Source organism: Danio rerio, chromosome 1 (genome assembly GCF_049306965.1).
Source record: "Danio rerio strain Tuebingen ecotype United States chromosome 1, GRCz12tu, whole genome shotgun sequence".
In the NCBI taxonomy this organism is placed as follows: domain Eukaryota; kingdom Metazoa; phylum Chordata; class Actinopteri; order Cypriniformes; family Danionidae; genus Danio; species Danio rerio.
Window position 1 is genome coordinate 60,274,591 of NC_133176.1, and position 23,719 is coordinate 60,298,309.

General features: G+C 35.1%; 1 protein-coding gene and 1 long non-coding RNA gene across 2 annotated transcripts; one reads left to right on the top strand and one right to left on the bottom strand.

The window, feature by feature from the left end:
* Window positions 1-2,426: 2,426 nt before the first annotated feature.
* On the top strand, window positions 2,427-8,743 carry LOC141383615 (uncharacterized). The gene is made up of 4 exons (XR_012404642.1): window positions 2,427-2,556; window positions 3,561-3,767; window positions 3,862-4,319; window positions 5,796-8,743. It is a non-coding gene; the product is annotated as an uncharacterized lncRNA (long non-coding RNA).
* Window positions 8,019-16,688, bottom strand: LOC100149931 (GTPase IMAP family member 8-like). Its single transcript, XM_073949264.1, has 4 exons — window positions 16,569-16,688; window positions 12,612-13,445; window positions 9,181-9,916; window positions 8,019-9,103 (listed from the first exon to the last, which is right to left on the bottom strand). Exons 1-3 carry the CDS (start codon window positions 16,585-16,587, stop codon window positions 9,219-9,221), a joined length of 1,551 nt encoding a protein of 516 aa, XP_073805365.1. The 5' UTR covers window positions 16,588-16,688; the 3' UTR covers window positions 8,019-9,103; window positions 9,181-9,218.
* Between the last annotated feature and the right edge of the window lie 7,031 nt (window positions 16,689-23,719).

Below are 23,719 nucleotides of genomic sequence, written 5' to 3' on the forward strand. Positions count from 1 at the left end.
TTGAAAACGCATACGTTTTGCTACGGTTACACCATCCGTCCACACTACGCCGGAGTTTTCGAGCGGCGAAAACTTGAAGAGGCTGTTTTCATTCTAAAACGCTGCTGCTCCGTCTTAGTGTGGATGAGGGAAAACGGAGACATCTAAAACGGAGGCGGGGCTGCTGACATTCGCCTCTACGATTGGGGCTTTTCCTCAATATTAAGTAGCCTACACACACAGTTAAGCTCTGCATCCTCTCCTTGTAAGTTCAGACTTTGCAAGTTTGATATGGAAAAGAGACTCCCGAGAATATGTCAGGTAAATCTTCAAACGAAACAGTGTACTTTATAACTTCATTCACATCACCCTGGCTACGTTGTTTCACTTTCTTAACAATAAAATAAAAACATGAAGGAACTGCTATTTTTAGTTTGATATTAAAACTTTTGACAGACAGCAGAAATGTTGATTCGTTGTGCTGCATATATGAGCGTCATCTTCACTGTGTGCATATTTATAACAATATAACAACATGAGCCTAAAACATCACTGCCTCCTTTCATTCTCATTGAAAATACAAAACACACCCTCTCTTTTGCTGAATAACAGTTTTAATAATCAATAATGGCCATTATAAAAGTATTACGTACAATAAGTTTATACATTATAGAAAATAAAGGCAAACAATTACTCAATATACAAAATGTACATGGTTAGATTAATTATTAATTTATCTCTGCGATCAGCCAAAACATGTTACCCCGAGAATAAGTAGCCTAATAATTCAAAATATCAAAGTCGGGGAATATGTCGTCACATACACATTCATTCATTCATTCATTCATTAATTCATTCATTCATTCATTCATTCATTCATTCATTCATTCATTCATTCATTCATTCATTCATTCATTCATTTTCTTTTTGGCTTTGTCCTTTTATTAACCCAGGGTTGCCACAGCGGAATGAACATCTTGTAAAAAGAGGCATAATAAGTAAATCTTTACTGAATTAATATAATCAACTGGTTAGTTTTAAATGTTAACTTTTACTGAAGTTTGAATCTCAGGTGCTCTTTACATCTGTGTGCAGGGGACTCATCTGAAACATTATAAATTGTTTTGTACTGAAGCTGTCTAATTAACATGCAGCAGTGGCATCACATGGATTGACAAAAGTACTCAATAGTAACAACAGGAAGTCAATAGTACTGTTATTGTATTATAGTTCCCTTATAAACAAAAAAACAAATATAGTAAATGAAATATGCAAAATTGAATTTAGCTAAATTAGACTTTTTTATTTTAATTTTATGCATTCTTTCTGTATTAGCTATGGTGTGTTTATTCACCCGTGTGATTGTATAATCTTTGTGCTTATATATATATATATATATATATATATATATATATATATATATATATATATATATATATATATATATATATATATATATATATATATATATATATATACAGCCCTTTTTATTCTGATAGCCTACAGAACAAATCATCGTTATACAATAACGATGGTTTAATAAATGTCACTTTAAGCTTCAAAGAAGTATCTTGAGCAACATCAGTAATTAAAGATGAGTTATTTAAACTATTATGATTAGAAATGTGTTAAAAAATTTCTTCGTTAAACAGAAATTGGGGGAAAAAAAACAGGAGGGCTAATAATTTAGGGTGGCTAATTATTCTGACTTCAATTATTTATATATATATATATATATATATATATATATATATATATATATATATATATGAGAGAATAGTTTTGCATAATGTAAATGTTTTAAAGGATAAATAGACATATTTAAATAGCTTCATGATGCTGTGGGTTTAGTTTTAGAGTTTTTGTTTTCAAAGCAAGTAAATGCAAATAGTGCTGTTTAATAACTGATGTATGAGATATATGTTTTTGTCATGGTAACAACTGCATTAAAGTCCAATATCAATGATAAAAAGTAAACGCTTTCTTTCTGCTTTTGTGTACTTATACATGGAGCGCCACCGAGTGGACAGACAGGGTTAAGCAAGAGTGGAATTATCTGGATTTTGCCCACTTCCGTCTTCCATCAGCCCCCATATAATTTTTTTATGGTTAAAAAAGCCAATTCTTGCTTTATTCTTATTGCTATATGAAAATGTAAAAAGTATCAAAAATTGTTAACACTTTGTGTCTTCTAAAATCTTTTCAGCTTCAGTTGTCCTCAACGTAAAAAAAAAAAAAAAAAAAAATATATATATATATATATATATATATATATATATATATATATATATATATATATATATATATATCAAAACATTTTATAAAATCTGTATAACATATAAGAAATCTTAAACATGGCAGTTTATGCAAATCTGTCGTTCTGACACCTGCAGATACTGACAGTATGTGTGATACTAACATAGCTACTATACCAACCCAGACTATACGCAGTCTAAAGGTGTGGACAAGGGTGGAGAATGAAACACTATGTACTGATTTTAACATTGCATTTCACCATTCAGAGTCAACCATGTTCTTGGATCAACTGAATACAGGTTTATTTGGCTGATATAACAGGTAAATTATTTCACATTCAAAAACTATTCCTGATTACACTTTTATCTAATAAGCACACTTTATATAGTTAAGGTTTTTCTTTCCTTGGTCTTTGATATGGTGTGGGAATGTGAACTTTTTAAAAATTTAAACGGAAGTTTCTTTTGATGTGCGCGCTTTGATTATAGCGCTCGTTTAAAGTTTAACTATTACTAAGGGCTTTAGAACATTTACACTGGGTAATTATAATTAGAGACATGTTTTTAATAAATTAAACACAACTGGATCACTCGGTAAAAGAACTGGATTGAAAAACTAGCTTGACGTTTTTACCTTTTTACAATTTAAAGAAAATTTAGGGTCGTAATACTACATTGGTTTATATACAAAGCATTATTATAGTAATAATAGACATATAATAATAGCAGCCTAACAATAACATAAAAATGCAATTTCAATAAATTCAAGTCAGTCAGCCAGCCAGTCAGTCAGTCAGTTAATTAACCAACTAGCTAGTCATTCAGTCAATAAACCAATTAACCAATCAACCAACCAATCAATCAATTATTCAAACAGTCAATACTTGACTGCAATACTTGACTTGAATACTAAACTTGACAAAAGTCTAAGGAGGAACATTTGTATATGATAATTGGAGTGACTTAACTTGTCACACTTTACAATAAGGTTCATTAGTTAATGTTAATTAATGCATTTGCTAACATGAACAAACAATGAACAATACATCTACTACTGTATTTGTTCATGTTAGTTAATGTTAGTTAATGAAAATACAGTTGTTCATTGTTAGTTCATGTTAACTCATGGTGCATCAAATAATGTTAACAAACATGGACTTGGATGTTAATAATGCATTAGTAAATGTTCAATTATGATTAATAAATGCTGTACAAGTGTTGTTCATGATAAGTTAATGTTAGTAAATGCATTAACTAATGAACCTTATTGTAAAGTGTTACCACTTAATTTTTAAATGTAACAATTGATATTCCCTCTTATTGCAGCAGATTTGCGGATTATGATTCTTGGTTAAACTGATGTGGGAAAGAGTACAATGGCGAACACCATCCTGGGCAGAGATGCATTTAATCCAGGAGGTCTAACTAGTACTTGAACCTGTACGAAACAAAAAGCAGTGGTTAGTGGAAAAAACATCTCAATAATTGATACTCCAGGACTCCTAGATGCCCCGTGGTACAAGATTCTGCCAGGTGAGCGTAAGCGTAATATTGAGAAAGGTTTAAAATTGTCTGCGCCTGGTCCTCATGTCTTTCTGCTGGTCATTAAACTCAATGGAAAATACAGAGAGGAGGAGAAAAACACAGTGAAATGGATTCAGGAGAACTTTGGAGAAGAAGCTGTTCGCCATACTTTGGTTCTGTTCACTCATGTAGATTTGCTGACCGCTGAATCTCTGGATCAGTATATCAGAAGAAGTCCTGATCTACAATTACTGATTGCTAGATGCAGTGGAAGATTTCTCTCATTTAATAACCAGAATAGACACAATGAAAACCAAGTCACTGACCTCCTGGAGAGGATTGAACAACTGGTGAAGGACAACAGTGAACAACATTATGACAGAAAGAAGAGCCAAAAGATGGTACAAATATGTAGTCTAGAGACCACAGAGAGCCACTTCGATGAACTGCATAGACAAACAGGAAATCTCTTGTGTCTCATGTTGAGTCTTCAGTTAAATGAGTTGGCCATGACAATGTCTCTATTGAGACCAATGGCACAGAGCAATCTGTCGAAACAAGGTAAGTACTAAATCATATGTGATTTTATTTCATCCCACATTTTCTTGTAGTCATGCATGTGTATAATATTATTATAATGTTTGCATTAGCTGCTTATGTTATATATGACATGTCTAGTCATATATTGACAATACACAGAAGATATTTCAGAGGGACTTGACTTTCTTTATAAGCCACTAGTGGAAATGTATCTTTGGCTTTACCACATAATTAGATCAACATCCATATCACATATATCACAAAATAAACTGGTAACATAAATACATTCAATATCATCACATAAATCACAATAAAAACAGATCTATTCATACAACTGACCCTATCCATACTTAAAACCCAGTATGTAAAATTCAAATGGCAGTTGACACATAAATGTTATATCTACTTTTAAAGCACTAACAAATGTAAAATTTGAAATTATATTTGAGTAAAGTTTTAAATGACATACAAGTGACCACTGCCCTAATTAAGGCTAATGGCTCATTTATAACAAGTTGCACAAATCAGGATAGCACAATATAGTATAATTCGATACAGCTAACTCCTAATAAGGCTTGCATTTCCATGCCAGCAATATCCTTACTTGATAGGTGTGATGTATGCCAGGCAGCAGATTAACATTATTCTTGTGTGATGAAGACGTTCTTGTGTAAAAGGCAAATATGCAGCAGATACTGTTCTTGCTTCTTTTTTTCACCATGCTATTCAGTTTCGTATTTACCTTTTGTTCACCGATATACACAGGAAGGTCTGCACCCAAGGGTGTCACAAGTGGGGGGGAAAGGGTGACAGAGTGCATAGTGCCCTGGCCCTGAGCCTTTTTTGGGGACCACAGTCCCCGCTATTCAGCCGTCCACACACCTCCCCCCTTTAACTTTGTCAAACTAGCCCCTCCACCCCTCTCAACTTTGTAAATCCCTCATCCATTTAACTTTGCCACGCTCCACCCCTTCAACTTCGCCACCACCCTTCGGCTTCGTCAACCAACATCCCTTCAACTTTGTCAACCCCTCACTTTTTCAACCTTGCAACCCCCCAACCATTCAACTTCATCAACCTGCCACTTTTGCCCATCTTCACCTATTCTGCTTTTAGAATGTGTTACCATCACACAGACCACAGCACCAAAGGTCCCACTATTGAATAATCTTGCATAGAACCCAAAGATTACTGGCAGCAGCTCTGTCTCCACCTCTCTGGTTAATATGGTCCATTTATGCATGCCATCATTGTATTAGTACAGTATTGTGTTTCAGTTATGTATTTAAAAATATGGGGCATGTGCTTTGTCTTTTCCAGGCTCAGTTCTCTGCAAATCAATCAGCATTCAGTAGTCAGCCTAACTTTGCAGTTAACTATAATTCAGACTTGGAATTGCTGAGCCTGTTATGTGACTATTGTGAATGCGTACATTATGATAACAATGCTGAAACAATTTATTGTGCAGCCCTAATCATAACCCTCTCATTCTTACAGACTTGAGGATTGTGCTTCTGGGTTTAGTGGGATCAAGAAAGAGTTCAGCTGGAAACACCATCCTGGGCAAAGATGTGTTTAGAGTCAGTCGCGTGTCAGTCAGGAACAACTGTGAGAAACAAGCAGCAGTGGTGTGTGAAAAAAACCATCTCAATCATAGACACTCCACCCATCATTCAAGAGCATGCTATGAGGCTCATTCTACAGCATAAAATCGAGAAAAGCTTGGAAATGTCTGCTCCTAGACCTCATGTGTTTCTGCTGGTGGTGGAAGTGCAGAGATTCATAATGAGGAAAGCAAAAGCAGTGAAGTGGATTCAAGAGAACATTGAAAAAGATGCTTTAAATCACACAATAATTCTATTCACTCACACTGATCTGTTGAAATCGCAAATAACAGAACCTTTGAAAGTGTATTTCGGATTGTACGAGGAGCTGGAATCCCTGGTTGACAACTGTGGTGGCAGATATCAATCATTTAGCAATGAGGAAACCAGAAACCCATTTCAGGTCATACAACTGCTGCAGAAGTGTGATGAGTTGGTAGAGAAAAATGAAGGAGGCCACTAAACCAAACCAAACATCTTTAAAAGCGTCCAGCCAACAAACACAAAACAAAAAGATGATGATAATAGTTGCCAAATTCAATAAAACTGATAATGTATACATATACTATTCCCTGGGAATTGGGAGGGGAAAAAAATTATAAAAAAATCTGTTAAGAAAAAAAAACATCAAATTTAAAGATTTTTATATAATACTCGTAAATGTCAAGATATGAAAATTAAATTTATTATCCAATATTTGGATATCTTTAAATTATTTCAATATAGCTTAGGCTATTTTATTTGGATATGACACTATTGTGTTGAGCTTACAAATGTGGACATGTAATTTGTAAAGTTTTATGTCTTTCTGTTGTATTCATTTGTGAATACAAATATGTATTCATTATCTCCAAAATAAAGAAAGTTGTTCCTTGCACCACCTGCATGGTGGCTATTGCGCAAAGCACAAAAAAAGTGTTATTTTTTTATGAAAAGGTGGCCTTTGCTGCTGCAGTCAGAGCTTAGAATGACCAAGAGGCGACACTCAATAGAACGTTCCATTGCTACAGCAGCGCCCAGCAACAGTCCCGGATTCCGCCATTTTTGAGTGAAAGCGATCGGCTGTCCATTGGATCTTATTGCTGTCGCGATGGCAAGCAGCTGCATTGTTTTTTATTTATTTATTTAATAAGCGCATTAAAGCTTGGTGATTCTATGCTCATTGCTGCAGTACTACACATGACTGCGCATGACAAATCGCATGTTCATGTATGTTAATAAATGGACACGTACAAAGCAATATTTCAAAATATATGTTGCTTTTTAATTTGTATGCCATATATGTATGGTTTGAGGTTGACAATACATGTTGCACGTATCAGATTTCAATGTAGAAATAGACAATGACATCTTTATTTTTAGGTACAAATTGTACGATTCTTATTACTCCAGTACTGTAAGTGAAATAATGAAATGATAGCTATAGATGAGGATAATACATGACTGCTACTAAAGTGGTAATTTGTGCTTATTCAATTATCTCATATGCTTAGATGCCATCAATACTTAAACTACTAACATTTTTATGAACAAAAAGGAAGATATTTTGAAGAATGCTGAAAATCTGTAGCCAATAAATTCTGTAGCAGATTAACAAATACTATGGAATTCAATGGTTACAGCTTTTTAGGAAATAATGTGAATAAAATACATTTATTTAACGAAACCAACAAAGCTGTAATAATTTGTTTTATATGTAATATTTGCTGGCTGAGTACACATATTTTAGTATTTGCTGCCTCACATTGTACTGAACAGCATCTTTTAATATAATTAATATTAACAATAATGTAAATTATGCGGCGAGGCAGTGGCACAGTAGGTAGTGCTGTCGCCTTACAGCAAGAAGGTCGCTGGGTTGCTGGTTCGAACCTCGGCTCAGTTGCCGTTTCTGTATGGAGTTGGCATGTTCTCTCTGCCTTTGCGTGGGTTTCCTCCAGGTGCTCCAGTTTCCCTCACAGTCCAAAGACATGTGGTACAGGTGAATTGGGTAGGCTAAATTGTCTGTAGTGTATGAGTGTATTATTATCAGCAAAATACAATATTAATTTAAATATTTATATTCCTAAAACTAAATATCCCAAATGCACAATACAAATATTTTCTTTGAATACTGGAAAAAGTAAATCCATTTAACATTTATTTAAGTATGAAACCGTCATTTTCCCTAAAAGTCTGCTACAGAAATTACATTTTTGTTTAGCAGTACAGCATTAGGTTCAGCCCACTGAATAATTATCATCTGTACATATTTAATATGCTTTTCCACTGCTGTTGAAAGAATAATCTGGACCACATGTGTCAAACTCAGTTTCTGAAGGGCTCATGTTCTGCACAGTTTAGTTCCCACCCTAATCATACTACTTGAGTGCTTTAGGCTTGTTTGAAAACTACATATAAATAGGAACATTAAACCAGGGTTGGAGCTAAACTCTACTGTCACAATCACCAGGGATCTAATACTTGCAGATCACTGGTAAACACAAATATCGCTATAGAACTACAAATTTGCCGTTATTTGGACTACATATCCAGTCATACACCGCTCACAAACACCTGTTCCAGTTTCCATTGATAACACAAACACATAGCTAGATGATCTGACTACAAGGACTATTTAAACAGCACAAACACGCATCATGGGCTGAGTCTTGTTTAATTGTACTTTGCTTTGCTTTGCCATGTCAGACCCTTGTTTTGTTTTATTGTTTATTTCTGTCTGCTGCCTGCCTTTGACCATACAAGTGTTTATTGACCATGATTCTGGATTACCTGTATGTACCTGTTTGACCCTGTTTGCTTGCCTGACCATTCTCCCAATAAACCTGCATTTGAAACCTCAACTCTGTTGTCAACGTCCTGTTCACAATAGATCTGCAGGTCTGTGGCCTCAAGGAATTGAGTTTGGCACCCCTGATCTGGACTAATGAAGAGAGTAACTCTTCTACTTCTCAGTATTTCCAGCCGGATTTCATGAGGAAACTTGCTTATTTTATGTTTTTAGTGGCTAATTTGCACGAATTTATATAATTTCATTGCTGATTTTTAAAAGAAGGTATGGCATCAAATCCATCACTAAACCTAATCATCATTGGGGAGGAGAAAATCAAACTAAAATGTATAAAGTTGATCATATAAATTTATAAGGATTAGCCATTAAATTAAAAAGTTAGGAATGGGAAAAACGTTGGTATTTTCCAGCTGTTTGTCCATATATAGTTTTATAGTATATATATATATATATATAGTCCATATATAGTCCATATATAGTATATAACATTTTGTTCATATATAGTTTGTTTATTTCAGATGTTCTTCATCTATCAAGTCCACTCTGAGCCACCGCAGCAGCAGCCAAAGCCCCGATTAACAAAATAAACACTGCTTTCCACCAGTTAAATGAGTTTTGATTCACTTTCTCGCTTTTATAGCTCATTTTCACTATACTGTAGTGTTTTCCTCCATTCTCCTCCACCATCTTCTCAATCTTCTCCATCAGTTCAGTGACCTGTGTTTGATTATTCACGTCTTCATTGTTGAATGAGTGAAATCTGCCTCCAAACTCATCAGCAATGGCCTGGAGGTCTTTATTTTCTCTAATATACTCGTTCAATGGTTTTCCCTTCAGATAATCAGCATGGGTGAACAGAATGATGGTGTAACGTAGAGCTTTTTCTCCAAAGTTCGCCTGAATCCATTTGACTGTGTTTTTCTTGTCTTCTGTGAACATTTCATCCAGTCTGATGTTCAGCAGAAACACATGAGGACCAGGAGCAGATAATTCAGCACACTTCTGAATTTCATCCTTCATCTGTTCTCTTGGCATTGATGGATCACACAGTATTGGAGATTCGATTACTGAGACGTTTCTTCCACGTGTGTTTGCTTCTTGTTTCTCACAGGTTTTATTTATCTTATTTATTTTAAGTGCATCACTTTTGCCCAAAATAGTGTTTCCTGTTGAACTCTTTCCTGATCTGCTTTTCCCCAGAAGAACAATCCTCAGATCAGATCCTGCAAACAAAATGAGATGCAAATTAATTTTCTGACTTAAAAGGCACCAGTGGTTTAGTTGGGGCTATACCAACACAATCTCACGGCAATTCGAAGCTTTTTGATTTAGTGGCTAATTCGTTTGAATTTGTACGATCTAATTCGTACAATTTAGTATGATTTGCTCATCACCCAATGACTGTTGGGGTTAGGGGTGGGGTCAGGTAACACGCCTCCTTTTTAAAATCCTACATTTTTGTACGATTGAACTCATATGAATTTGTAAGAATTAGTCACTAAACTGACAAAACGTTCCTAGTGAGATCAGGCTGGCTATACGCATGTATACTCCATATGCCTACTTTTTTCCATGAGCTGTTTGGGTATTACGATTAATGAATATACCCTCGGTATTCTCACATGTTTTGCTGATTAGACTTAATTTATGTGTACTCGCGTCCCCTTTAACTGTATACGAAATTATTTTTACTCACATATTAAATTGTAGCAATCAGTGCATTTTTGTTTAATTTACGCCATTCCCCGCCCCCTGATGATCGCAGCAACTGTGAGAAAATTTTGCCAGTTTGTTGAAGATGATAACAAGTCAACTGAAAGATGATAGTAACATTTTCAGGTAGCATTTTAAAACAGCATGGCGTCACCTTAGCACCCCTATATTTCTATTCTTCTTTTTTTTTCTTCTGTTGAATGCAGTGGAAGATATTTTGAACTTGAACTTAAAACCTGTGAGCATTGACTTCATAGTATAACACTAATAATGTTTTCTAACTCTCTGAAACTGACCATTTTAGGCTTTGATCCTAATTGTGGCGTTTTGGTCGCTTTAAATTCAAATAAGATTGAGCTCATTTTAGAGGAGGGTGGAGCTAATAATGCCTGTGTGTCAGCATAGTAGCAGATTCAAATTCAAGACTAATGTTATCTGTGTGGAAATGGTTTAATTGTGTTGTTTTGCTCTGATGACCATATTTTAATTTTTGTAATGTTTTATGTATTTATATAGCGCATTTATTGTGTATGGCCATACACCCAAAGCACTGCACAATCATGATAGTGGTCTCTGCACACCAACACTAGTGTGCAGCAAGCACTTAGATCAGGGGTGTCCAAATTCGGTCCTGGTGAGCCGGTGTACTGCTAAGTTTAGTTCCAACTTCCTTCAACACACCTCCCAGGAAGTTTCCAGTATACATAGAAAAACCTTGATCAACTGGTTCAGATGTGTTTAATTGGGGTTGGAACTAAAATATGCAGGACACCGGCCCTCCAGGACTGAGTTTGTACACCCCTGACTTAGATTATGCTTTTGGAGTCACAGGACAATGACGCCAGTGAGCTCACAACAAACCAATCCGGGGGATGGGGATGACTGGGAAGGGGATAAAAATGGATAAGGGCCAATTGAAGGAATTTAGCCAAGACACTGGGGTTACACCCCTACTATTTTACCAGAAGTACTATGGGATTTTTAATGAGCACAGAGAGTCAGGACCTCAGTTTAACGTCTCATCCGAAAGATGGCGCTCACTGACAGTGTAGTGTCTCCTTCACTTTACTCGGGCATTAGGACTCACACAGACCACAGGTTGAGCATCCCCTGCTGTCCTCATTAACACAACATTTTGGATGAACTATCCCTTTAAGAGTTTAGGTCAACAATAATATGGATAAATAAATAAATGGCTTTATGATATTTAAAGCATATAAGATTTTAAGAGTCAACACACTGAAAAATATCTAGAAAATGATAAAAAGGCCATATTCTTAAAATTTGTTAACTAATTACAATAGTGAATTGTGTATTCATCTGTACATTTATTTAAATTTTAAACTGTAAATTGTTATATAATATTCTATATATATATATATATATATATATATATATATATATATATATATATATATATATATATATATATATATATATATATATATATCAGATCAGACATTGCAAGAAAAAAAATATTTTCAAATAGTATATTTTCCAACACATCTTACTTGATAAAAAAAATAATAAATTGATTACTTGATTTTCAATGGTTGTTTAATATTTAATTAATTATTTAATTTATTTTTTTGCAGTTTTAATTTATTGTTTTGAGGCTTAAAACACTATAATAAATGACTACACTGCTACACTGATTTGTTTTTTTTTTTTTGTATTGTTTTTGGTCCTAAAATCTTCAAATTCTCAAATTGAGAAGCCTTTTCTAGACAAGCCCAAATTCTTGTCTTGTTTTCAGAAATAATGACCTAAAATGAACTAAGCTTTTCCCTAAAACAAGCAAAATAATCTGTCAGTGGTGTAAGTGAAATAATATTGCTTCTTCTTTTGACATTAGATTGTTTTGCTTACACCTTTAACTGATTTTTTTGCTAATTTTAAAGGAAAAATTATTTAATTTTGAATTATTATTTCTTAAAAAAAAAAATATTTCCTTCGCTAGAAAATGTTTCTCGATTTAAATATTTTTGCATATTTGAACTAGAAACAAGACTGAAGATCTGAGGAAATAAAAGCATGTTCATAAAGCAAATAATACAAAAATATAGTTAGAGTTGCTCAAATGTATGCATGAACCTTGAAAATTAGGAATATATAAACAATTTATAAATATATTCCAATATATTTTCACATCAAACATTTGCACTGAAATGTATTAACTTTAGTCATAAACATCTTAATATTTACCTGTTATTGAACACTTTTCTGTCATTTCTTTCTTCTCCTCCGGGATCAAACTAACTTTAAATGTTCTGCTAATTTCACTTCCCCCCGAAGAGCTTTTTTCTCCATCATTTTCTGCAGTTTGCTCTTTCTGCTCACTCTTATCATTGTTTTCATCCTCTCCGACATGCAGATCTAACCTGTTCTCCTCTTTCTTCTGCTCGACTTGTACATGTTGTATCTTCACCTCATCTTCACCATTCTCCAAGCAGATCTCTTTAACGTAATGCTCTCTTCTGTTCTTCCTCACCACCTCCTCGATGTTCTCCATCAAGCTGGCGATCTGCTTTTTATCCCTCTTATTCCTATGAATAATAACGTGACATTTCTCCTCAAAGAAGCTCAGCAGTTCTCTAGTCTTTCTGCTCAGCCTGAACTCGATCCACTCTCGTTTCGACATCGCTTCTTTTCCGATGAACAGCACCATCGTGAACCTGAACGCTGATCTCCCGAAGTGCTGGTGGATGGTTTTGACAGTGTTTGCCACGTTGTCTGTGAAGTTCTCCAGGTTGATGATGAGCAGAAACACATGAGGTCCAGGAGAACAGAGATCCAGGCTCTTCTTCATCTGCATCTGCAGCTCTTCATCAGTCAGGTGAGTGTTGAAGAATCCTGGAGTGTCGATGATGGAGATGTTTCTGGCTTCTACTCTTCCTCTCTGTATCTCACTCTCTCTCGTTCTGCTCTCTTTAAACACCTCTTCACCCAGTATTGCGTTTCCTATTGTGGTCTTTCCAGCTCCGCTTCTTCCAATCAGCATAATCCTCAGCTCCAGGAAAGCAAGAGCTTCGTCAGACTCTGGGAGAGTACAAAGGAAATCAAAACTTAACCCTATTGATTTTGTTAGCTCAAATTGTTAGATTTGTGGTCAACTATTCATCTGAGCGTGTCATAAGGACAAATACTTTGCCTTGTTATCTTTAATAAAATCTCAAAATGCACTTGTTTGGTTTCAGTCAAATTTCTTAGATTTGGTCTGAGGTATTGGGCGTGGCTAGTATACTTAACCACACCCCTCCAGCTGTCAGTTTTGATATTGCTATGACAACAAGCACAAATGATTAGGAGGAGGAGTCTGTTAGGTTATATTAACTCTTCTAAAAAAAACATCTTTCTGAATGACACGCCTACTTTACTACCACGCCACGCCCACTATTTTTTCTCATTTAAAATCCTGTTTCTCAATGAACAGTCACAATATGAAAAAAGTTCAAGCTTCCAGTTCATGCAGACTTTAATGTCAGCTTTTAATGTTAAAACATTACAAAATCCCAATTGAAAGCAAAAGGAGATTGATCTTTCTGAAATGGATTTGTTTATTTGTAGCTAAAAATGTAATAGGAACTAACAGAAGAGAAAGCCCTTATATCCGTGCTAGTTTTGGAAATATGCACTAGTTTCTTTTAAAGTGGTCATGAATAGACCCAGCAGGGACACAACATCATAAGACATTAATATTAGGTTAGGTTTAGTTCATGATGTCAGATGACCAAAATCCAATGTCTAGCCTAACGACAACGTTATTTTGACATCCGAAAATTACATCAAATTATGATGATCTTAGGTTGTGTTGGAAAGTGACCAAACCCAACATCTGATAGATGTCATAGTGGTGATGTCTACACAACATCAAGGTGTCATTCTTCTTTGGCTCTCACGAAGGCGGTCACACTTTTTCCCTCTCCATCCATCTCTCCTTGCTAGCTCCATTTGTCTTAATCTATCTCTGAGCCTCTCCGTGCCCTGCTATCCAAACGAGTAAGGAATTATGGATTTGATTAACTGCTCTCTGAATGCAATTGACGCCATCTTCTCAACAAGAAGTTTGGGCTCAGGAGAGCCCACTTGTCCTGCGGGGACGTTTGCAGGTGGATACGTGATGGACGGGTGGGAGAAGTTGCGCGTCCAGTGCCTGGCTGCTCTGCCTCTGGAGGATATTGAAGATATTTACCTATTCAGAACTTTGATAAAAGGGTTTCTGCTGATGGGCTAATGCGGGGCCCTGGGATATCGACGATTGATGAAAGATGCTCAGATTATGGTCCTAGACCCCAAATCGGTCAATATTACTATATGAAAGTGTATGTGGCAAATAAAGGCCTGATTTTTAACATAATTAGACGTTGAGAAATGGGTTGATTTTAGGTTGGACATTGATGTTGGCCAGGCATTGGATTTTAACTTCAACCCAATTTTCATTTCCAAACAAAATCCAACGTCCCTACGATATTGGGGTACAACATCAATACGACATCATGTTGACGTCCTGTGCCTGCAGGGGAGAAAACAAATTTCCGTAGGTCCTTTTAACACATACAAACTTATAGTTCAATTAAAAAAAAATTATAATAATAATTGTGGTTCCCTAAATTCAGCTTATATTGAAGGCAGCCTGACTAAACCACAGCTTCTGGAGTGTAAGTGTAAAAAAGCCTCGCCCCCATGGAAGATTGACGCCCACTTCTACTTCACTGCCTATTTAAGGAACTGATCACACCAAACACAATTTTAACTTTCCAAAAACGCAAGGCGCACCACACTGCCATTTTTGTTGACAAGAAAAAAGAAGTGCGGGCCGCGCTTTTTATGATTTATTACTAAATCAGCTGCGTATTGTGTGCAAGTGTTGCTCTTGATATGCTTAAAATTGTAATATTTAATAGCCTTCAAGATTTGTACAGTCATACAGTTCTGGATAACACAAACACTGCTGTCACCTCAGTGGAAACCCCGCCTCTGCTTTTATGTGATTGAAGAATGTAAAAGATGCGACCGACGTAATGCACAAAAATGTGAGTTGCAGCAGGCGGTTAAAACGCAAGGCTCGCAGGGTGCATAGGCAGCACACAAAACATTTGCGGGCATTAGTAAACCATTCAAAACCATGCAAAAAGCGTGTTCGGTGTCATCCGCACCTAATATGCAAAACTGTCAGCCAATTACAGCTGTGGGCGTTTAATTCTAAATTTACAATCGGTCACTCCCACATACAGAGCAGTCTGATAATAAGGGTTAAAAATAGCACAGGAATTAAATAAATACTTTTATATTAAGATTTTTTTTAAAACATTTTTAATGACATTATACTGTAATTAACCTCAGAGAAAAGAACAAAATATAATAAAAAATACACAGCGTCTTAAATACCACACACACCACATACAGATATTACACAATAATAACTAAATCATAAAGTAAACAACTAAATTTATTTATATATACTCAAACTTTACGTAAACTCTGATGCTTGATACGATACGATGATACCGCAGCCAGAGAAAATTAAAAAATATACTTTTACATATATATCAGATTTATATAAAAAAGCACAACAAAATAATCAATTATAAGACTTAATTTCAATCACGCCAGTCTGAAATTACAAAATTAAAAAATATATATATTACAAATTCTCCAAAATGATTATATGAATATGAACTGTAGTAATAATACAGGCTAAATCACAGTTGTTATTATATAAGGTTTATGTAAAAAGCACACAAAAAAATCAAACATTACACTTAATCTCAATAACTTCAGCCTAAAATGACAAAATATAAATAAAAAGATGATATCTTCTCCAAAATAACTACAATAACAGATCACACACTTGATAGCCTGACAGCACACAGACATCCATGGTGTCTATATGTCAACAAAGGGTTTACAATTTTAGTTATTATGCTGTTAGATTAAATTTAGACAAACCTTTGATGTACAGAAGCACTGTTTTTACATGAAAGTCTATATATAAAGTGGATATAGTCTAAATCTTAATAAGAGTTTAAAGCAGACGAGTGCTATTTTGAGATCAGCAATGATCTGGTTAAACTGGTTTTGTTTGTGTGCGTTTTGCTTCTGAACATACAGAATGAGTGTAATGGTTGGTTATGATTATGGCAGATTAATTCAGAGACGTACCTGTGAGTGTTGAGTTCATCTCTCTATGCTGGTTTTGCTGGACGTTTTTAGTGTAAATCCAGAAAAACGGTGAAGTTTTCTGAGCTCGAGTTGTTGTGACACTGAAACTCCCTCTATTGTGATCTGTTCATGACAATAACATGAGTAATGCTTTGGTGTGGCTCACTTAAAGCATCCTGGCACATGTTTTATGTTTTTTTTTTTTTTTTTTTTAAGCCATATTTTTTGAAAGCATTGCTTTGTTAACCTTCATTAATGAAGTAGAAATATTCAGGGTGTAATCTAATACTATGAAATGTAATTAATTTAATTCAATTGTAAATCATTCCATCAGCTGTACTTCAATACTAAAGTTTTATGCTTAAAATTTTAACAAATGTTTTTGTTGCTTGAGTTCATCTCTTTATTAGAAAGTCACGTCTATCCACAGCTATTTTTACAGATTTCAATAAAACAAAGTTATTTTGACACTGAAACTCCCTCTATTGTCATGATTTTATTTTTTTTTTCCTTTGTAGTTCTACTATTAACATTAAGCAGCCTGATCTCAAGAGAAAGTGGCTAATTTGTACGAATTCGTACCAGTTCAGACATATGAGATTGTACGATTTTAAAAAGGAGGCGTGGCACCTAACCCCACCCCTAAACCCAACCGTCATTTGGGAAATTGTACTAAAATGTATGAATAAGATCGTACGAATTCGTACAAATTAGCCACTAAATGAAAAAGTTACGAATTGCCGTGAGAATGTAAGATAAGTGAGAGCTAAGTGGTCTTAGCTCTTATGATTACATGAAAATCATTTAGTACAATGCACTTATTGTGTACATCCATTTTCACAATATATATTTACATATTTAAATGCCTTTAATTACATCTGTAATTAATGTCTGTAGTGACATTTATAATTACACTGTTAACCCATCCCTAACTGCTTAACCCAACCTTAAAAACACCTTTACCTCCACCTTAACCTGTCTCTAGCATGCCTTAATGCTACCTCAACAGCAACTACCTCAATAGTATTATTTAAGATAAACACAATATTGTAAATTAAATTTTATTTTCATCCACTTTTCTGGGGCAGCAGTCTTAGGAGAAAACTCCAGACTTCCCTCTCCCCAGACACCTCCTCCAACTCCTCTAGGGGGATCCTGAGGCGTTCCCAGGCCTGCTGAGAAACATAGTGTTCCAGCATGTCATGGGTCTTCCCCAAGGACTCCTCCAGGTGGGACATGCCTGATACACCTCTCTAGGTAGGCAGAAACAAAATGCTCGAGCAACCTGATTTCACCCGATGTGGAGGAGCAGCGGCTCAACTCCGAGCTCCTCCCGGGTGACAGATCCCATCACTCTGTGGGTGTGCCCTGCCACCATGTGAAGGAAACTCATTTCGGCTGCTTGTATCTGAGATTTTGTCTTTTCGGTCATGACCCAAAGCTCATGACCACAGGGTATTGTAAATACATTGCATTGACATTTGCTGTAAGTAGATAAGGCTGTTTAGTGTAAATTAAACATTAAGTAGAAAATACATTTGATGGTTGTCTTAAAGTAGAGCTATTATGCCCGATTTTACATGTTTAAAAATGCATCTCTGATGCATCTCTGAAATGCATCTCTGAAAATAACACAAATAAGGCTTTACGACTCTCTGAAACAAGGCTTTGATTTAAATTGTACCTTTTGGTGACTGTCGCTTTAAATTCAAATGAGACTGCTCCTTTTAAAAGAGGGTGGAGCTACAAATGCCTGTGCATCTGCATAGTGGCAGATAGAAAACAGGACAAATGTTATCTGTGTGTCATGGTGTGCTTCATGCTTCTGCCAATCTATGTAGACTCCTGTCGCTGTTCATTTGTGCTTCATCTAAAACTCCACATCTATAATCCTCTTAGTCTATGCTGACATTATCTTCAGCAGCTCAAACACTCTAATGGCTAATGGACAGACGGCTGCTTCTCACTCAGGGCTGCTGTTTATGCTAATGAGGGAGAGATGGGCACTAGTGGGCGGGGCTTTTCCCCTTTGATGACACGTACAAAGGGTGAATGTCAATCAAAGTGTTTCTGCAGACTGACTTTATCAAGTCTGATTATATAAAATAGAATTAATTCACTTTTACCATTGGACACCACACAATTGTGTTAAAACCCATTATAAAAGTGATTTTTGCATAATAGGTGCCTTTTAGTTCATGTAGAATCCATGATTAATGAGAAAAATGAATTAAAACGTCCTATTTAAACAGCAAAACAAGCTGTAATTTCATTGACAGAACTAAATCAAGCTGAACAGGGAAACGTCTCTGAATTCTTTAGTGTGTTTCTGTTCTCCACCCTTCGGCACACGTTTAACCTGTTTGACTATTAGATCAGACGCAGTGAGCTACACCTGAAGAGTCTGTTTACTCAGGGTTCAGGAATTTCCTCTGCCGTCTTTCTATCATTGTCATCAGTTAACTGTTAGAATCCTCACATGCACAGAGAGACCTTTTATATTCAGAGGCACTGAGAGCAAATGAAAAATAGGATAAAGAATAATAATCATTTTAATGCTTTACAAACTGTTTGTGGGACAGCATGATGGCACAGTGGGTAGTGCTGTCGCCTCACAGCAAGAAGGTCGCTGGTTCGAGCCTCAGCTGATTTAGTTGGCATTTCTGTGTGGAGTTTGCAGGTTCTCCCTCTGTTGGCGTGGATTTCCTCCAGGTGAGTTTCCCTCACAAGTTCGAACACATGCGCTATAGGGGACTTGGGTAAGCTAAAAATGTCCATAGTGTATGGTTGTGTATGGATGTTTCCCAGTAATGGGTTGCGGCTGGAAGGGTATCTGCTGCATAAAACATATGCTGGATTAGATGTCAGTTCATTCCACTGTGGCATCAAAAGCTTTTATCAATAGTTTGTCAATGACATCAATGGTCTATATATAGCGCTCAGTATAAATGAACACACCCCCTTTTGAAAATTAATGTTTTTATCCATTTCTCAATGAATACAGACAACATACCTTTGTGCACTTGCGCACCAATTTTTATTTTTATTAAACACTTATATTCAATAAAATAAAAGTTTGGTCACAAAACATTTTTAAGAATAAAAAGATAATGCATTCAATTCCAACGAGTTACTGCAACAAAATAATAATAATAATAATAATTATAATTATAATAATATTACAAACTACTAAATTTAAGCAAATTTGAACATGTTTTAAGCTTTTCTTGATTTTTCATGTTTATTAAAATGTAATTTAAATATTGTCCCCAACATAATACTATGTGTGTGCTTATTAAATATTAAATACTTATTAACGTATTTTCATACGTAGGTATTTCAAGGTAATTTCAGATCAATGTTCTCTCCTGCAGCGGCAGTACACGGCCGCTAGAGCGCGCTGTCAGCATCAGTAATGACAGACAGATAGCAACACGCACCAAACAACATTTCATCGTGTTTGTGTAATAATATCACATTCATGAATGTAGATGGGTGAAAGGTAAGCCTAGTTTTGTGCATTTTAAGTTTGAGCTTGGTCATTATTTTAAAACACTGGAGGCTGTTAGATGCTAAAGAAAAAAAAAGTTTTATCCTTTTTGTTTTTATTTAGTATTTAAAGATATAGATTTGTTTCTAATGCCCCTTTGTGTGTAGTTCACTATAATAATAATATTAATAATAATAATAATAATAATAATAATGTTTCCCAGAGATAGGTTGCGGCTGGAAGGGCCTCTGCTGTGTAAAAACATGCTAGAATAAGTTGGCGGTTCATTCTGATGTGGCGACCTCGAATTAATAAAGGGACTAAGCTGAAAAGAAAATTAATGAATAATAATAATAATAATAATAATAATAATAATAATAATAATGATAATAATAATAACAAAACATCCTTGCAATAATTGTTTCACTGTTTTCATGTGAGAAAGGTTTCTACTGCTTTATTGTTTGTTTTAGTGGTAGACTGTGCAGTAAAATATCCTGCATTATTCATTAAATTTCATTTGAAATGTCACTTGACTATTGATAATATGAAAATAACTAGTATTGATATGTGCATTGTTAATATCCTACTTTATATATTAATAAGCGTTATTAATTTGCACAAGCTTTAGCCTGTGCTGTTAAATCAACCCAGGTTCATTCTGTAAACCTACCTCTATATATATTTCTGGAGAGCGCCAAATATGTCCCAGGAGGTATGTTTTATTCCAGTTTTTGTTTTGCAAATCCACCAGAGGATGCTTTTTCAGATCTCAAATTTCTCTCGCGAGTGAATCCACCAGAGGCCGCTGTCGACTGGCTGACTGACTGACCCAACCAATAGTGTTTTCAAAAGCACACATCAACCCGCCCATCCCCTTCCCCAAACCCAATCGACAGTTCAAAAATAAAACAATCCAGAAAAAGAAAATCCTGATTCTTACCATGATTTCAGATTTGGCTTCTGTTTTTGTCTTACCCACTTTCTGGAACTGTTCTTCTGACGTTCGCAGTGAGCTACTTGATTAACTGGTAACAGCAGGAAAGCCATCCATACTGAAGTAAGCAGTCAGCTGGTAAGCGAGAGAAGGAACGGCGAAAAACCACCTCGTAGTGTTCATTTCAAAAAAAAAAAAAAAAGCAACCAAACCTACCTTTGGCTACATAACTTACGATCTCCAGGAATGTATATAGGGCTACGTTTTCACAATGAGCCTATGTTGTGTTAAACATAATGAATTAATTTGACACAATACTAATGACAAAAAGACACATGTACATGATTCGGTCTTTGCATAATAGCTTATTATTGTGTTAAATATCTGTGTTATGCACAGAACATATTTGCTGACGTCTAACTGATGTTACAGTAAGCGTACACACAGAGACGCTCCCCTGATTATTCAATTGTTTTCCTGTAAACGAGCACTATTACTGTTTTTACGAGCATTATAATTAAAGGTGCTTTTAGAACCTCCAGATGGCCCGTCATAACATTCTTCTCATTCCTGCCTGTGCTTTGTATTAGAGAGCATAGGCGGTTTTATGACCACATGCATTAAATGTTTAGTTGCTGTGTCACATTGTGTTGCTAAACCACAGACATGTTATGCAAAATATGTCATTTCAATGACAACCATCCTTTATTGTGCTGAACTGCATTTTATAACTTTATCATGTGACTTTTCACTATATGATGATTTTTTTTTTGTCTCATACTGTAACAACATCAACAAAACAAAACAGTCAATAGTAACACGGTATTCAAGTTTGGGTTTGATATTCAAGTTTAGCAGGACCTGCCTTTAGTGATGGGAAAATGTTTGCTTGTTTGTTCAGTTGCTGGGAATTTCTTTTGATTGCAAACCAATATCCCATTTGCACTCGCATCATACAAAATAAACAAATATAAATTTTGACTTTTACCCATATTTTTTAAAAATAATTTCAGATATTTTTAACCCAGGATCTTTCTGAAAACGTACCTCTATTAACATTTCTGGAGAGCATCAAATATGTCTCAGGAGCTATATATTGTTTTTGTTTTCGGGACTCCACCAGAGGCCGTTGAGTATGCTTTTTCAGTTCTTAAATTTCTCTCACGAGTGCCATTTGCCCCTACTGTTTTCGCTTACATCCACCAGAGGTCGCTGATAACTGTTTGACTGACTGATTGACTGACCAATTGACTGACTCACCCTCCTCCTTCCCTAAACCTGACCAGTCATATTTTAAAAAGCACCGATTGATCCGCCCTTCCCCTTCCCTAAATCCAACCGACAAATTTAAAAAGCAATCCAGAAAAAGAAAACCCCTCGCCTGTTTTCATATTTTACCACATTCTCACCCTGTTAATTACTTGCTTATTTTATTTTTTTTATTTTTTTATTTGTCTTACCTGCTTTCTGGAACTGTTCTTCACCAGACACGAATCGCATCATCGCGGTATATTCCTCTCTGTGTTTCAAGTCCGCCGACGTACATGGTGAGCTAACTAGACAAACTGCTAACAGCGGGAAAGCCATCCATACGGAGGTAAGCAGTCAGCAGGTAAGCATGAAAAGAAATGGTCTAGAAAATGAAATGCAGCCATACGTATTTCTGGATACATAATTCACAATCTCCAAAACGTATATAGGGCTACATTTTTTAGAAAGAGCCTATGTTGGTGATTTTACAGATTACGTTTAGAAAAATAAAGTGTTAGAGTGTTACAATTGCAGCAGGGTACCCCATTACAAGTAACACAAGTTACATAATAATATTACTTCTCTAAGTAATGAATAAAGAAATGCATTACTTTAAAAAAGTATAATTTAGCTACTTTTTAAAATTGTAATGTAAGTTATTTTTTACGATAATTATAACTTTAAAAAAATAAACTGCTGGGTTAAAATTAACGTGATCATTTTATTTAATTTTTTATTTAATATTATTTATTTATTTAGTTTTTTTTTCTTTCAGAGGATATGTTTGTTTATAATTCATATATTTAATTTATTTCATTTTTAGGGGATAGTGGGAAAATAAAAAAAATACGACAATCTGTAATTTTCTTATATTGTATTGAATACTTTGATGTATTGTCTTGTTAAACACCAAAAATAAAAAAATTAACGTGATCAAACTAAATCACGTGTACAGTTCTGCAACATGGAAGCAAAGTAAAAAAAAAAAGAATTGCTTCAATGACCAAGGATTTACTTAACTAACAACACAAAAAGTACCTATCTACTAAAGTGGACAAGCATGTTTTCTAAAAAATTTATTGATGTGGTCCAAGCTAATATTTCCTTACTGTGTTGACCCCGCACCTCATGATTTCTCATCTGGATTTCAGGATTTCCCATTAATTTAAGGAAGGATTTTGATTTTGGTGGAGCTGACTGGAAATCTGTCCGACACAGTGTATTTCATTACTGAACTGTTGAAATTCATGCAAAACTATTATACATTCTTATCCCAATAGTAAATATAAATACATACATACATACATACATACATACATATATATATATATATATATATATATATATATATATATATATATATATATATATATATATATTTTATATATATATATATATATATATAGAGAGAGAGAGAGAGAGAGAGAGAGAGAGAGAGAGAGTATGGAAAAAAGTGCTTGAAGATTATATCTG

Excerpts from the sequence above, each read along its gene's own strand:
- LOC100149931 (XM_073949264.1), bottom strand. Across the intron at positions 9,917-12,611 it reads AGAAAAGTGTTCAATAACAG|GATCTGATCTGAGGATTGTT; the intron begins GTAAATATTAAG and ends TTTTGTTTGCAG.